The sequence below is a fragment of the Diospyros lotus genome, chromosome 1 (genome assembly GCF_014633365.1).
Source record: "Diospyros lotus cultivar Yz01 chromosome 1, ASM1463336v1, whole genome shotgun sequence".
NCBI lineage: Eukaryota > Viridiplantae > Streptophyta > Magnoliopsida > Ericales > Ebenaceae > Diospyros > Diospyros lotus.
This window is the reverse complement of record NC_068338.1, coordinates 46,213,485-46,227,545: the sequence shown is the minus strand read 5'-3', so window position 1 is coordinate 46,227,545 and position 14,061 is coordinate 46,213,485. Positions and strand designations below refer to the sequence as shown.

The following is a 14,061-nucleotide window of genomic DNA, read 5'->3' as shown; positions in this document are numbered from 1 at the left end:
TGCAGCCACCACCGATCTGTCACTACTCTAGCAAACGAGTCAGCCACTGCCGTTAAGCGCCTGGAACGGAGAAGACGAAGGTTCTCCCGCTTCCATCGTCGTCAGTAACCGTTAAGCGTTGCCGCCCCTCCTAGTCGCACTGTCGTGCTGCCTTCTACCATAGGCCGTTTTGGCCATTGTTTGCTCCTGCAACCACCACCATCGACGTCGTCGACCTAGGATCAGGCCAACCCCCGAAGTCCAGCCACCATTGCCACCACCATGCGTTGCCATCAGATCTGACCACCTAGATTGTTTGTTGCTCTGATCTCTCTCTCTTTGGTACTCCAATTACGACGCCGTCGTTACTGTTGAACTCAAGGGCAGATCTAGAAATTTATGTAGGGGGAGGCTAAAATTTTTTTTTGAGATGTAAAATTGTACATCACAGATTTTGGGGTACACTGATTTTTTTTTTTTTGACTAATTTATTATTAAAAATTATTTTTTTATATAAAAAATAATTTTAATTGTGCTGCCCTGGGCCACAGCTCAGGGTAGCTCACATGTAAATCCTCCATTGGTTGGACTTGTCTCTCTCAGATCTTCCAAATCTCGGTGGTTTCGTCACCTTCCGCCGTTGTCCGCCATCACCGGCTGCCAACCTCATTAGTGCTCTAGCGAGCGTTTGCCGTCGCTCATTGCCCTTCCATCTCGATCCTCTTCTTTGTTTTTCGTGGAAGCCTATCAGCCCGTAAGTCTCAGAACTGGTTTGTAGCAACCTCTGATTTCTGACCAGCAAACCACCTCCACCAACTTGAATTCCAACGACCGCCATTATCGATAAAATGACCAAATCCATTTCATCCACTGTGAAATCGACCAGTATCTCAACTATCCCCAACCCCCAATTATCCTTAGTACCTAGTCATTTTGAAAGCCCCTTAATATAAATCACCTCTCATAAATTAAATAGGAGCAATTTTAGAGAGTGGTATCAATCAGTGTTGCTTGTGATCAAGGGAAGAGGAGAGATGGGATATTTAACAGGAGCAATGACAACACCTCCATCAGATTTTGTCGCCTATAGTGTATGGAAAGCAGAAAACTCAATTGTAATGGCATGGTAGATAAACTCAATGGAGCAAAAGATTGGGTGCTTGTATTTGTTCTACCAAACAACAAAAGAAGTGTGGGATGCAGTGAAAAAGATGTACTCAAATCTTGAGGATATATCTTAAAGTTTTGAAGTTTGCTCTAAAATTCGAAACACTCGACAAGGTACATTTTCTGTTACCGAGTACTTTAATACACTCTCAGAACTGTGACAACAAATCGATTTGTTTCACAATGTTGAGTGGAAGTGTCTGGATGATGAGTCCTCTACAATAAGATGGTAGAAAAATATCGAATATTTGATTTTTTACAAAGTCTGAATCAAGACCTTGATGACATTCGAGGATGAATACTTGGCACAAAGGCTCTACCAAAACTAAAGGAGGTGTTTGCTGAAGTTCGGCGTGAAGAAACAAGAAGGAAAGTGATGACATCTCCAGTACAGACTTCATCCACTGAGTTAGAAGTCTAGGGATCTACTTTTGTAGCAAATCGAAATGAATGATATAATCCAAAAGGAACTTCTGGAAAGAACAAACGATTGTGGTGTGAGCATTGTAAGAAGCCCAACCATACCAAAGACATGTGCTGGGATATTCATGGCAAACCTCTAGATTGGAAGCCACGAAGCCAAAGGAGAAAGAATGCCTTTGTGGTTGAGATAACAATTGGTGCAGCCTTTTAACCATTCACTGCAAAGCATATGGAAATTTTTCGAAAACTGATGACTTCCTCACCAATTACAGATGCCTCTAAAATTGTCCCATCAATCTCTACTAGCTCTGCAACGCTTACATCACATAAAGATATTTTTTCTTTATTGTCATGTAAAGACTCACATGATCCTTGGATAGTGGACACAGATAATTCTGACCATATGACAAGCTCCAATATAGGATTCAATAACTATCAACCATGTAAGGAAAATGTTGGTATTACTATAGTAGATGAGTCTGTGTGCACAGCAACAGAGAGATGAGATATGGAACTCAATGGGTTGAAATTGAATTCAATTTTTCATATTCCTAGTCAGTGCAATTTACTTCTAGTGAGTAAACTAATCAAAGATTTGAACTGTTCAGTAACATTTTTCCCTTGTTGTAAATTTTAGGATTTGGCATCAGAGAGGACAATTAGGAATATTAAGGAGCAAAATGGTCTCTATTACTTGTCAGGTATTCTCCTTCAAGTCCAAAGTTACTTATTGTTTTTTCTTCGATTTCTAATTCCAATGTTCTGTTGTGGCATCTGTACTCTCACTTGTTCATTAATAAAGATCCTTCATCATTTCAATGTGATCATTGTACTCTTGGCAAACAAACCCGTGCATTTTATCCACCTCACATATACAAACCTTCTACTCTATTCCATTTAATTCATAATGATGTGTGGGGACCATCACGAGTATTAAATTTAACTGGGGAACGATGGTTTGTTACCTTTATTGATGACCATACCTAGGAATGTTGGGTTTACTTGATGAGAGAAAAATCCAAAGTGACTACAATATTTAAACGATTCCACAAGCTTGTTAAAAATGTTTTTCAATCATCTATCCATATTCTTCGAATGGATAATGGTAGAGAGTATTTCTCCCATGAACTAAATGAATATCTCTAAGAATGTGGGATACTTCATTAAAGTTCATGTGCGTATACTCAACAAAATGGGGTTGTTGAGAGAAAAAATCGTCACCTATTGGAAGTTGCTCGATTCATTATGTTTGCTAGTCATGTTCCGCACTCCTTTTGAGGTGAAACAATTCTTACATCAACATTCCTTATCAATCATGTTCCCTCCAATGTCCTTTAATACCGAACACCTCTCAGTGCACTGTTATTTGTCTTTCCTTCCTCTCGGGTTCATAATTCTCTTAAAACCTCATGTGTTTAGGTGTGTGGTATTTGTCCATAATATTCAACCCAACTGAGGCAAGTTTGATCCTAAAGCTCTCAAATGTGCCTTTCTTGGTTACTCCTCCACACAAAAGGGCTATAAGTGTTATCATCCTTCTACAAAACGATTCCTGATCTCGTGTGATGTTTCCTCTGTTGATGATCAAACCTTCTACCCCCATGTTTCTCTCTAGGGGGAGAATAATACTCAAGGAGACAAACATTGAGAACCCACTTTCTTTGAGCCCTTCCCTTTGATCTCCTCATCTTTTCCTTCCCAATCCAATTTTGAGTCCAAATACGGTGGTGATGTTGGTCAAGGGGGAGAATCTAACTCTATAGACTCAAAATCAATTTTGGTTTACTCTAGGAGGCCACAAACTCTAGTGCAAACTCAAGAGTATGAACTGATGGCAGATCCCATTACTATGGATAATCAAGAAGAGGATGTGAAAAATGAGCCATGCTGTGAGGAAGAAGAATCTATCAATAACATCGATCTTTCGATTGCCATAAGGAAGGGGGTAAGGTCTCGTATGAGAAATTCTAAGTATCCTATATCAGATTATGTTGCATATACTAAGTTATTAGGAAATTTCAAAGCCTTTGTTGCAAAGATTGATGAGATTCATGTTCCTGAAAATGTTTATGAGGCACTTCAAGATCCAAAGTGGAAGAAAGTTGTGCTATAAGAGATGAAGGCATTGAATGATAATGAAACTTGGGAGATGGTGAAGTTACCATAAGGGAAGAAAATAGTTGGAAGTAAATGGATCTTCTTAGTGAAGTATAAACCATATGGAACTGTAGAACGATATAAGGCAAGGCGAGTAGCACAAGGTTTTACTCAAAACTATGGGATTGATTATGAAGAAATCTTTGCACTAGTCGCCAAGCTTAACTCAATCAGAGTTCTTTTGACTATTGCTGTTAATTTAGATTGGAGACTATACCAACTTGACATTAAGAATGCTTTTCTCAATGGCATATTAGAGGAGGAGGTATATATGAGAGTTCATCCTGGATTTGAAGAAAATGGAGATCCAGACAAGGTATGTAAGCTAAAAAAAGCCCTTTATGATTTGAAACAATCACCTTAAGCTTGGTTTACAGGATTCAACACTGTTATGAAAGATTTTGGATTCAACCAAGGCCAAACTTATCGCACCTTGTTTGTGAAGAAGAATAAATCAAGAAAATAAGCAATACTCATTGTATATGTTGATAATCACAGGTGGTGATGAAATGGAGATTGGAAATCTCAAAAAGAGACTTCAAGCTGAATTTATGTTAAAAGATCTTGGGGAACTTAGATACTTTCTCGAAATGGAGGTTGCAAGAAGTCACAAAGGGATCTTCATTTGACAAAGAAAATACACACTTGACTTACTTAAGTAGACATGAAAACTTGGGTGTAAACATTTTAGTACGCCATTGGAACGTAATTGGAAACACAAGGTTTTAGATAGTGATCCTCTAGTGAATAAAGAAAGCTATCAACATTTGGTAGGAAAGCTCATCTACCTTTCACTCACAAGACTAGATATTACCTTTAGTGTGAGCGTGGTAAGCCAATTCATGCATGCTCCCACGAAAAGGCACATGGAGGCAGCAAACCAGATTCTGAGGTATTTAAAAGGGAAGTCCTGGTAAAGAATTATTGTTTAAAAAGACTAGAGTTAAGGACGTTGGTTTTTCAGATGTAGACTGGGCAGGAGCTGTTGATGATAGCAAGTCAACAACTGGGTATTGCATAAAAGTGTGGGGTAATCTAGTGATGTGGAGAAGCAAAAAAAAGTCCGTGTTGCCCGAAGCAATGCAGAAGTAGAGTATAGAGCCATAGCTCAAGGAACATGTGAACTCTTTTGAATACAGAGACTGATGGAAGATTTAAACATGTCAATAACAAGGGCTATGGAGTTTGTTTAGTGATAGCAAATAAGCTATCAATGTAGTCCATAATCCAATTCAACATGATTGGATGAAACATGTGAGCATTGACAGAAACTTGATCAAGATTGAGATTAAGAATGGGACTATTGCCTTGTCTTACATTCCTATCAAGTCTTAGAAAGCTAATGTTCTAACCAAAGTTTTTCAAAAATCAAGTTTCGATATTTGTATTGGCAAGCTAGGAATAACTGACATCTATTCTCAAGTTTGAGGGGGAGTGTAGGAAATTGGAGACAAATGATCTCACAAATTATGGATCTAATGGGGGACAAAGGATTCACAAATTATGGGTTGTGTTTTTCTTCTTTTTGGTTTGAATAATGAGAGGGTTAGTGATGTTGTTGTGTATATAAGATGTATAGGTTGATTAGGTTTTAAGTGTGAAGATATCATTGTATTCCATATTGTTTTGTTTGGTTATAAATATATATATATATATATACACATATTAATCTGTTGCCAGCCATGACTTATATGATGGCGTTGGTAAAATTTTAAGTGCTGGCTGACTTATCTTGTGGGGTTAAGTCCTTGTTAGAGGTGGAGATTGTTGGGTGGTGATGGTGGTCCTTCCCTTGTTCTTCAGGGCTGCCTCATGGGCAACTTTATCTGTTTCCTTGGCTAGTGCCATCCAGGCAAGGATTGGCACAACTGTAACTAATATGAGTTATACACGAGCACAACTGTAACTAATATCTGCTTCCAGAAAGTACTGTGCTATTGGCAAATTCTACAAGAAGGGGTATATTTGGTTTCTTTAGGTATGTTGATTAATGGCAATTTAATGGAAGACCGTCATCTGTTTGGACATCCTAATTTCTATATTTACTAGCTTTTAAGGTAGAGTGAAGACCTTTTTATTTCTAATATACAGAAGTACTTACCTGCGCTGTATGGTTCTTTTGAGTGTCATCCTTCTAAGAAGGTATTACCTTGCATTCCCTATTAGTCGAGGGTATGGGAGAGTTAAGGACACAAGTGGTATCTCTCAAAATCGGACAATTAGTATGTACTTTTCCAACTGAAATCACTCTCTATTCACAAGAAATGTGAAAGTATGTACTAGAATCCAGGCTGGTACTTGTCAAATCAAGGAAGCCAGTGCATCACTAAACTCCATTAGACTGGTTGACAGGAAGGTTAAAATTTATCTCCATATAGAACTTCTGACAGTCGTAATTTAGATTCAATAACATACAATATGGACATACAACAAAAAGTTTTTTTTCTCTATTTATGTGTAGGTGCATTAACATTTTCATGATGTTTCATAACTGAACTGTTTATGGTTGTTGGTAGCCAGGTATAGTTGATTTGTCATGGAAAGCAGTGAACATCTGGGTTTCTCAAAGCACGATTCTCCTGAGTTACTTCCACCACTCATCAAATTTATCTCTGCAAATGAAGTTGCTGGCTTTGACAATGTAAGAGAGGATAAACATTTAGATAATCAGTATTAGAAAAATGGTTCCCGCTCTTCCAATCCCCCGGCCACAGTAAGTATAATTGTTAACAATTTGAGGGGTCTTGACAAGCCTAGGTTACACGTAGATAAGAGCATTCTACATATTTTATGTGTGGTGTTTGTAATGACTTTAGGTTGCATAGCATGATAGTAATGAAGCTACCTGAGCTTGCTCTGTGGTGCTTTGTCACGAGTCAGGATTGAGATAGCTCATGATATGTCGTGGTCTTTAGCATTTATGCATTTTCATTTGGTTTAGCTCATGATATGTTGCTATGAGCAATTAGACACTATAAAACTGCACACACACACACACACAAAGGTAAAACATATACGAGATATTCAATCGTTTATTCTGCTGCTAGTGGTACGTTCAACTAATAGTAGGTATATTTATATATATATGCATATATATAGGTAAAACATATACGACATATTCAATCGTTTATTTTGCTGCTAATCGTACTTTCAACTAAAAGTGGGTATAGATTTTTGTTACTGATCAGAGGAAAACTATATCCTGACATAATATGCAATATGTTCTTGATCCATCACACCAGGTAACCGATATAGCTGCCCAAAACCAGAGTAGTAATTCGTGGTCACAGATAATGCATTCTGTTTCTATCAGCATGCCCTCTTCCCCTATGGAAGTTCAATTACAGGGCGCTAGAAAAGTATTCTTCAAAGATCGCAACGGAACCGCTCTCGCCAATGATATTCCAAATGCTTCTCCTCCATCGACTGATGCTGGGACTGAACAGGCAAAATTCCATTCTCAACCAATTCCGTCAGGTCTTGCATTTGATAATGCAGTTGCAACTGGAAAATTTCCCATCCATCCAGAGCCTCCACCAAAGAATCCAAGGATTGACAGGTTGAGGGATAGACAGTTTGATTCTTTCAAAACATGGTCTGGCAAGCTTGAGAGGCGGTTGTCAAATTTACGTGGAAAGCCACGGGAAACTGAGCCAGAGGAAAACACTCCAAATTTAGAGGTGGAGACATTATCTGTGGATCGATTCTTCGAGGCCCTGGAAGGACCAGAGTTGGATACCCTCAGGGTATGTGTTTCCTAGCCTGTTTCTGTTCATTACCCAATTTGTTATTGATATTGGATATTGACAAAGAAATGTTGCTGTATTCGAAAATAACTATTAGTTTTCTTGTTATAGGCTTCAGAGGAAATATTGCTTCCAGAGGACAAGCAATGGCCATTTCTTCTTCGCTATCCTATTTCTTCTTTTGGTATTTGCCTCGGGGTTAGCAGCCAAGCCGTTATGTGGAAGACCTTGGCAATTTCTGATTCTACAAAATTCCTCCACGTAAACCTGGATGTAAATCTCACCCTATGGTGCATCTCTGTTGCTCTTGTTGCCACGGTTTCTTTCGTCTACTTGCTCAAACTGATACTGTACTTTGAAGCAGTTCGTCGTGAATACTATCACCCTGTCCGCGTCAACTTCTTCTTTGCCCCATGGATTGCCTTGTTGTTCTTAGCTCTTGGAGTTCCACCCTCAGTTGCTGGACAGCTACATAAATCTCTCTGGTACATTCTTATGACACCAATTTTCTGTCTAGAGATTAAGATTTATGGACAGTGGATGTCAGGAGGACAAAGGAGGCTTTCGAAGGTGGCCAATCCTTCGAACCATCTCTCTATTGTTGGGAACTTTGTGGGGGCTTTACTGGGTGCATCAATGGGGCTAAAAGAAGGTCCAATATTCTTCTTTGCTGTTGGATTGGCTCATTACGTAGTCTTATTTGTGACGCTCTACCAGAGACTCCCAACAAACGAAACCCTCCCGAAGGAACTCCATCCAGTTTTCTTTCTGTTTGTTGCAGCACCCAGTGTTGCTTCTATGGCTTGGGCAAAGATTCAGGGCTCCTTTGGTTATGGATCGCGAATTGCTTACTTTATTGCCTTGTTCCTATATATCTCACTGGTTAGTATGCTGTATCTGAATCACACAAACATCATTCTCATCGTCTCTCATTCTACAGCGTAAAATCTACCAAGCCTTTATCCTATTATGTGGGATCAACTACATGAACTTTAGCTTACCTCGCCTTGACTCTCTTCTAAGAATATTAGGCGCCCATTGATGGATTACCCTTTCCATATGGTTGTTTCCTTTCATTTCTTTTCTTCATAAGATCCATTTTGAATGTATTGTTGGCTAACTAATATGCATCTCTCCTTTCTCTCTGTATTTCTACAGGCTGTTCGAGTTAATTTCTTTCGAGGTTTCAGGTAGAGCATCACCCGTATCTTTGGCTACTACTCATCCTTTTCCCTATTCTGATCTAATTTTCTGAGTTTCACTTATTCTGATGTGCAGATTCTCATTGGCATGGTGGGCTTACACTTTCCCTATGACCGGGGCTGCCATTGCAACCATCAAGTATGCCAATGAGGTCCCGAACGTATTAACCAAAACGCTATCCATCGCGCTCTCTGTCATCGCCACGTTCACCGTGACATCGCTTCTCGTGACAACCGTTCTCCATGCCTTCGTGCTACGAGACCTCTTCCCCAATGACATTTCCATTGCCATCAGCGACAGGAAGCCAAAAACCACCCGGAAATGGTTCCACAGGAGAGCCGGCAGCTCAGAGAATGATATCGAAAACTACCTTAAATTTTCTGACACAGAGAGCAAGGATGTAGAAGCTTCTTTGACGCCCCCAGTTGCTAAAAGTGTTGGACGGTTGTGTCGAACCAGCAGCAGATGTCAAGGAAAATCACTCTCCCGGCGGTTTGGAATTGGAACCTTAGGATTGTTACCATAGTTCTAAAATTTTACCCAGAAAGAAGGAAAAAAAAAAAAAGGAAAAAGAAAAGGCAAGGGAGGAATGTGGATTTCAATTCCAGTGATCTTGATGAATGTATAGATAGAGAAAAATGAAGGCTTTATCTTGTTAGCAGGTATTTGAACACTCTTTGAGGTACAAGTCTTGAGCATATATCCTACAAGAATAATATGGTTTTGAAGCAAGATCTTGGTGTTTTTGGTGGTTCAATTTCGGATTTCTAGTCCTCAGAATGCATTTAGTTTGCATCGGTTAGATACAAAATGCAACGATATAATTCATTACTGAGAGAGGGGGTGGTCTCAATCTTGTTTTACAAATATGATTCGATTACTTTCTATGCTCTACTTGCATAGTAAATATACCAGAATAACATCAAGGCAGGATCAGGTAATATACCAGCGGGTCCAGTGAGTAATGTAGCCCTACTTGCAGGGGAAAGATTCCGAGTTTACTTGGAGACATCTAGGCTCTTTAAATGAACATATGCAGCACTAGTCAATAACACCCGCGTCCGCTCACTGTCATTGCCCACAAAGAAATAAGAAAAGAAAGGATGTAACATGGCACTTACAAACATTTGCGCACTTGCAACAGCTGACAAACTTCACTCTTTCTGTCCCTTTTGAGAAGATGGTTGACTCCCTGTGAACACAATCAAACATGTTCTGTTTGTTTCCAGAGAAAGTTATACTGTATGATTTGTGTAACCTGGACAAAAGATTCAACAATCTACGGGAAGAAATTGCCAAGGTTGAGAGTAAAACTGGTTTGCAGTGATACCTACAAATTTCAGCAGAGGTTGTTAAATCTGATAACATGGAAGCAAATGGAGACCTGGAATGAGATGTGTAATTCACTCATCGAAACAAGGTTGGACTAAATGAAATGAGATATGTCGATTGGATTTGCGTAGCCACTTTCATGGCCAACTCTCAAGTCAGCATGCCTAACTTACACCTAAATGTTCCTCTTCAATTTGAAATCCTACTTGAAGAGAGAAATAAAACAGAGAACAAGGCAAATGGAGACCTGGAATAAGATGTGTAATTCACTCATCCAAACAAGGTTGGACTAAATGAAATGAGATGTGTCGATTGGACTTGCGTAGCCACTTTCATGGCCATGTCTCAAGTCAGCATGCGTAGCCACTTTCATGGCCATGTCTCAAGTCAGCATGCCTAACTTACACCTAAATGTTCCTCTTCAATTTGAAATCCTACTTGAAGAGAGAAATAAAACAGAGAACAAGTCCCCTCAAGAATACCTGTGTCTATACAGTATGTATCATAATCGAGGTGGTGCACCTCTTTTTATTCTTTACCACAGTCTAGTTAATACGCCACAGAACCAAGTAAGAAAAGAGCTCTTGATGCAAGGCCCATCAATTATCGGCCACTCTCCATGAAAATTTGATATAATCCTCAATTTAACCTCCTCTGATTCGAAAAGTGATAAGAGAATGGTATTTCTCCTAAAGGAAATAGTGTTGATACAACCCATACAGCGAAACTGGTTCTAGTCACTTGCGTAAGTTCTGTATAAAAAGCAGCATCAGTCGCATACAGAGAGAGCAGGAGGCAGAAAAAATTACGAGACTATTCATATACATGGAATATGGGATCCTCGAAATATTGATACATTAAACCTCTTCTTGATATTCATCTTTCAAGTGACCATACGGATTTATCTATAACATTCGGTAGCAGAGAACACAAAATTAATGTTTTAAAAGAACTTATGTTATGATTTTGGATCGAAAACAATATGTGAAGAACCCATCAACCACACAAACGAATACAAAATTTAACGTAAAAAAACTCAAATAAGAAAAAACTACGAGCATAAATTAATACAATAATAGTGATATAACTGTAACTAATTCAGGACATTGAGCACCTATTTATAAATTTAGACTCATCTATAGATGTACACAAGAAATTATATCATGATTAGAAAATGAGTTATGAGGACAAATTTTCAATTGAGATAAATTTCAATCACAATTGAATTTGACGTCTAATCATAATCAAATTTGATATCGTAATCACGGTCAAATTAGGAATCCCAATTACAGTCAAATTTGAATTTCAGGGTCACAATCATAACAAGTTCCACCTTGACACGAAATTCAAATATGAAATTATTCATAATTCTTTATTCTAATAAAATTACTGAGAATTAATTTCCTCGATGAATACCAATCAAAATCACACCACAGGAAATATCAACTAGATCCACATCATACTTACTGTAACGGATATCTTCAACCATAATTAAAACATAGGCAACAAGATCAGTCTCAATATATCTTTATCGACTTTAATGAGTCTATATTCATCAATGTAAATCCACATTAATGACTCTACATTCGTCTAAATCCATCCGTATCAAAATTATTTATTTTAAAGTCCATATATTGACTTTAAAATATATTTTAAAGTCAATGAGATAGTGTTTTTGATAAGTTTAAAAATAAATAAAGATAAAACGTATCACTTATGAAAAAAGAAAAATACAAAAATGTCTCCAATTAAGTAAAACAGCCAAGAAGATGATTTATCACATGGATTCAATGTCACGTATCAACTTGTCATTTCATCAATAGTCAATACCTATTGGCCATCTATCGCCCTCTTAGTCAATAGTCAATACCTTTTAGTCTCTGTTTTATTTTCAAAGATCCTCCTGTAGGTGGGGTTACTATCGTCCGGACTCCGCAGCGATAAATGTTCGGTACATTTATTTAAAAATTTCCTTTTAAATAAATGCTAAACGAACACAACACCAAACCAAACCAACCAACCAAACGCGACGTGGCCCATTCCCCCATACCTCCACGGACGCTGTCGGAAATGAGAAGGATAAAAAAATCTGGAATTTCTGAATAAAAATGCTAACAAAAATGATCTTTTGAGAAGGGCCCCGTGGGGTGGTGGGGGACCCTACCCTGTTTACTACTACTACTACTTCAGGAAAATGATAACTGTATTAGCTGTAGGTAGAGGATTTCTTCCTGAAATTATCATTTTTATGCAATTTCTTGTTACTGATGTTCTTAATTTTGACAAATAAAATAACTTATAAATGAAGATTTTATTTTATCATATAAAATAAAAAACTCAATTCATAATTTATTAATATAAATTTTATTTTAGTGTATCTAGTTAACTTGTGTCGTAAAAACAGAAAGGATACTTTCTTTCCGCGGCGGGCGGGGCTTGGATGCTTCAATGCCCTTTTCTTTTTATTTTTTCTCTTGGGTTGGGTTGGCTCTTTTTCCTTGCATCTCCTCCTTCTTGACCTAATAGGGGAGGAGAGGAGAGGAGAGGCCCACATGGGCAGCTCAATTGGTCAAGAAGGGGGCACAAAGTACCTTCCATGGTGAATCTTGGACCAAGACCGAGGATCAAGTCTCGCAAGCGACAGTATGAGGTACCTTTCTCCAAAATGAGGGGGGCTCCTTGTGCGTGGTGTGCTTAGGTCTAGCCACTGCGTTCGGCTGGGTCACTATGATTAACCCCTCCACATCTTGTCGAGTCGGGTGTAAGGAGCATCCGGGATAAGCGATTTCACCTTTTTGGACCAAGAGATGAGGTAGCTACTAGCAGCTGGCTGAGTCCATAGATGCTGCTTTTAGTCTAGAAGGACGACGACTTGGGGAATATCAACCCCGCAATCCCCTCTCCACCCACTTGACTACCAGCCTCATTGACAGCTTGGGTCAATCTATCAACTCATGCCTCATCTTAATAAAAATGACAAAATACCTATTTTAACTTTATTCAATTTTTTTTTATTTTAAAAACATCTCTAAACTTATTATTTTAAATTAATTACATTTCTAAAATTTGTATTCTTTCAACTTTATTAAAGTAGGCTCAGACAAATTTGGAAAAAGACCCGATTGAGTTTCAGTCCATGCCAACCTCAATCCAAATTTATGTAGATTATTTTTTTTTAATTTTAAATTATTTTTTAATTTTTTTTAATCAACGCGTGTTTCTCGAGTTTCAATTCAAATATGTTATCTCAAATCAAGTCATGTTTAAATAAAAAAATTTCAAATTGATTCAATATCCAAATTCATCAAATCCTTCTTATTATTTCTTTTTTTCTTTACCTTGACAGAGAGATCGTTCCTAACTTCCTTCACATTTCATAATTCACACCTTCATCGTGAAGACAAAATTTCGTAGCAAAATAAATGATAACTTTTTTATTGACTATATGATACTCAAAATTGAATGAAAACTTGTTAGAAAAATAAATCTAAATTTTATTATAGATGAGTTTTATGTTTAAAACTTTGTCAAAAATAACTTTAAATTAAATAAAAACAACTTATATTATATATGAATTCATTACATTAATTTTCAACCCTTACATTCAAAATTGCTAAATCCGCCCCCTCAACATAATCGAAATTGCTAAATCCGCCCCGGGTATTAATAACTTGATTCTACACTATTATTATAAAAACAAAATGAATGGAAAAATTATTTCCAGAAACAAAATATCGTCTGTTTCCACGTGATTTGAAATTGGAAACGTTAATATATAAATTTTATATTACATAGTTCATTAAGCTTCCCTTTTTCTTTTCAACACGTGGGATTTATAATTTGCATATAAGAGGTTAGTTAATATATTTTCCTAAACATTTATTCTCACGCCCCCTAAGGTTGACATGCCATTGCTGATGCTGTCCAACAATTGTCGTTGCCAATTAAAAATCAAAGCTTAGTAATTAAAATATCAGACAGTGACTATTTGCGTCACATTGTGCAATACATTAATTTATATAATCATTATAATGAGAAAAAAAAAGTCCATTTA

The 14,061-nt window shown here is 37.7% G+C and overlaps 3 protein-coding genes across 10 annotated transcripts in view; 2 read left to right on the top strand and 1 right to left on the bottom strand.

Moving 5' to 3' along the window:
• Nucleotides 1–10,981, bottom strand: part of LOC127797443 (uncharacterized) — a 34,565-nt gene extending 23,584 nt beyond the window's left edge. The window contains exon 1 of the mRNA XM_052330363.1: nucleotides 10,961–10,981. The gene's annotated coding sequence lies outside the window, so the exon portion shown is untranslated. The remainder of the gene's footprint in view (nucleotides 1–10,960) is intronic.
• Nucleotides 1–14,061, top strand: part of LOC127797461 (S-type anion channel SLAH3-like) — a 28,737-nt gene that overhangs the window by 1,223 nt on the left and 13,453 nt on the right. Inside the window, exons 2-7 of one of the 8 annotated variants that reach the window (XM_052330405.1) lie at nucleotides 2,207–2,270; nucleotides 6,247–6,367; nucleotides 6,969–7,472; nucleotides 7,584–8,354; nucleotides 8,631–8,662; nucleotides 8,751–9,407. In XM_052330405.1, the coding sequence (XP_052186365.1) occupies nucleotides 6,263–6,367; nucleotides 6,969–7,472; nucleotides 7,584–8,354; nucleotides 8,631–8,662; nucleotides 8,751–9,201 (1,863 nt within the window). In that variant the 5' untranslated portion in view covers nucleotides 2,207–2,270; nucleotides 6,247–6,262 and the 3' untranslated portion in view covers nucleotides 9,202–9,407. Of the gene's footprint in view, nucleotides 1–2,206; nucleotides 2,271–6,242; nucleotides 6,440–6,968; nucleotides 7,473–7,583; nucleotides 8,355–8,630; nucleotides 8,663–8,750; nucleotides 9,408–14,061 lie in introns of those variants that run through there. The other 7 variants (XM_052330414.1, XR_008022231.1, XM_052330385.1 and 4 more) reach the window with 7 other exon arrangements.
• LOC127797455 (S-type anion channel SLAH2-like) overlaps nucleotides 1–14,061 on the top strand; it is a 28,667-nt gene that overhangs the window by 1,153 nt on the left and 13,453 nt on the right. The window contains 1 exon segment of the mRNA XM_052330375.1: nucleotides 2,207–2,270. The gene's annotated coding sequence lies outside the window, so the exon portion shown is untranslated.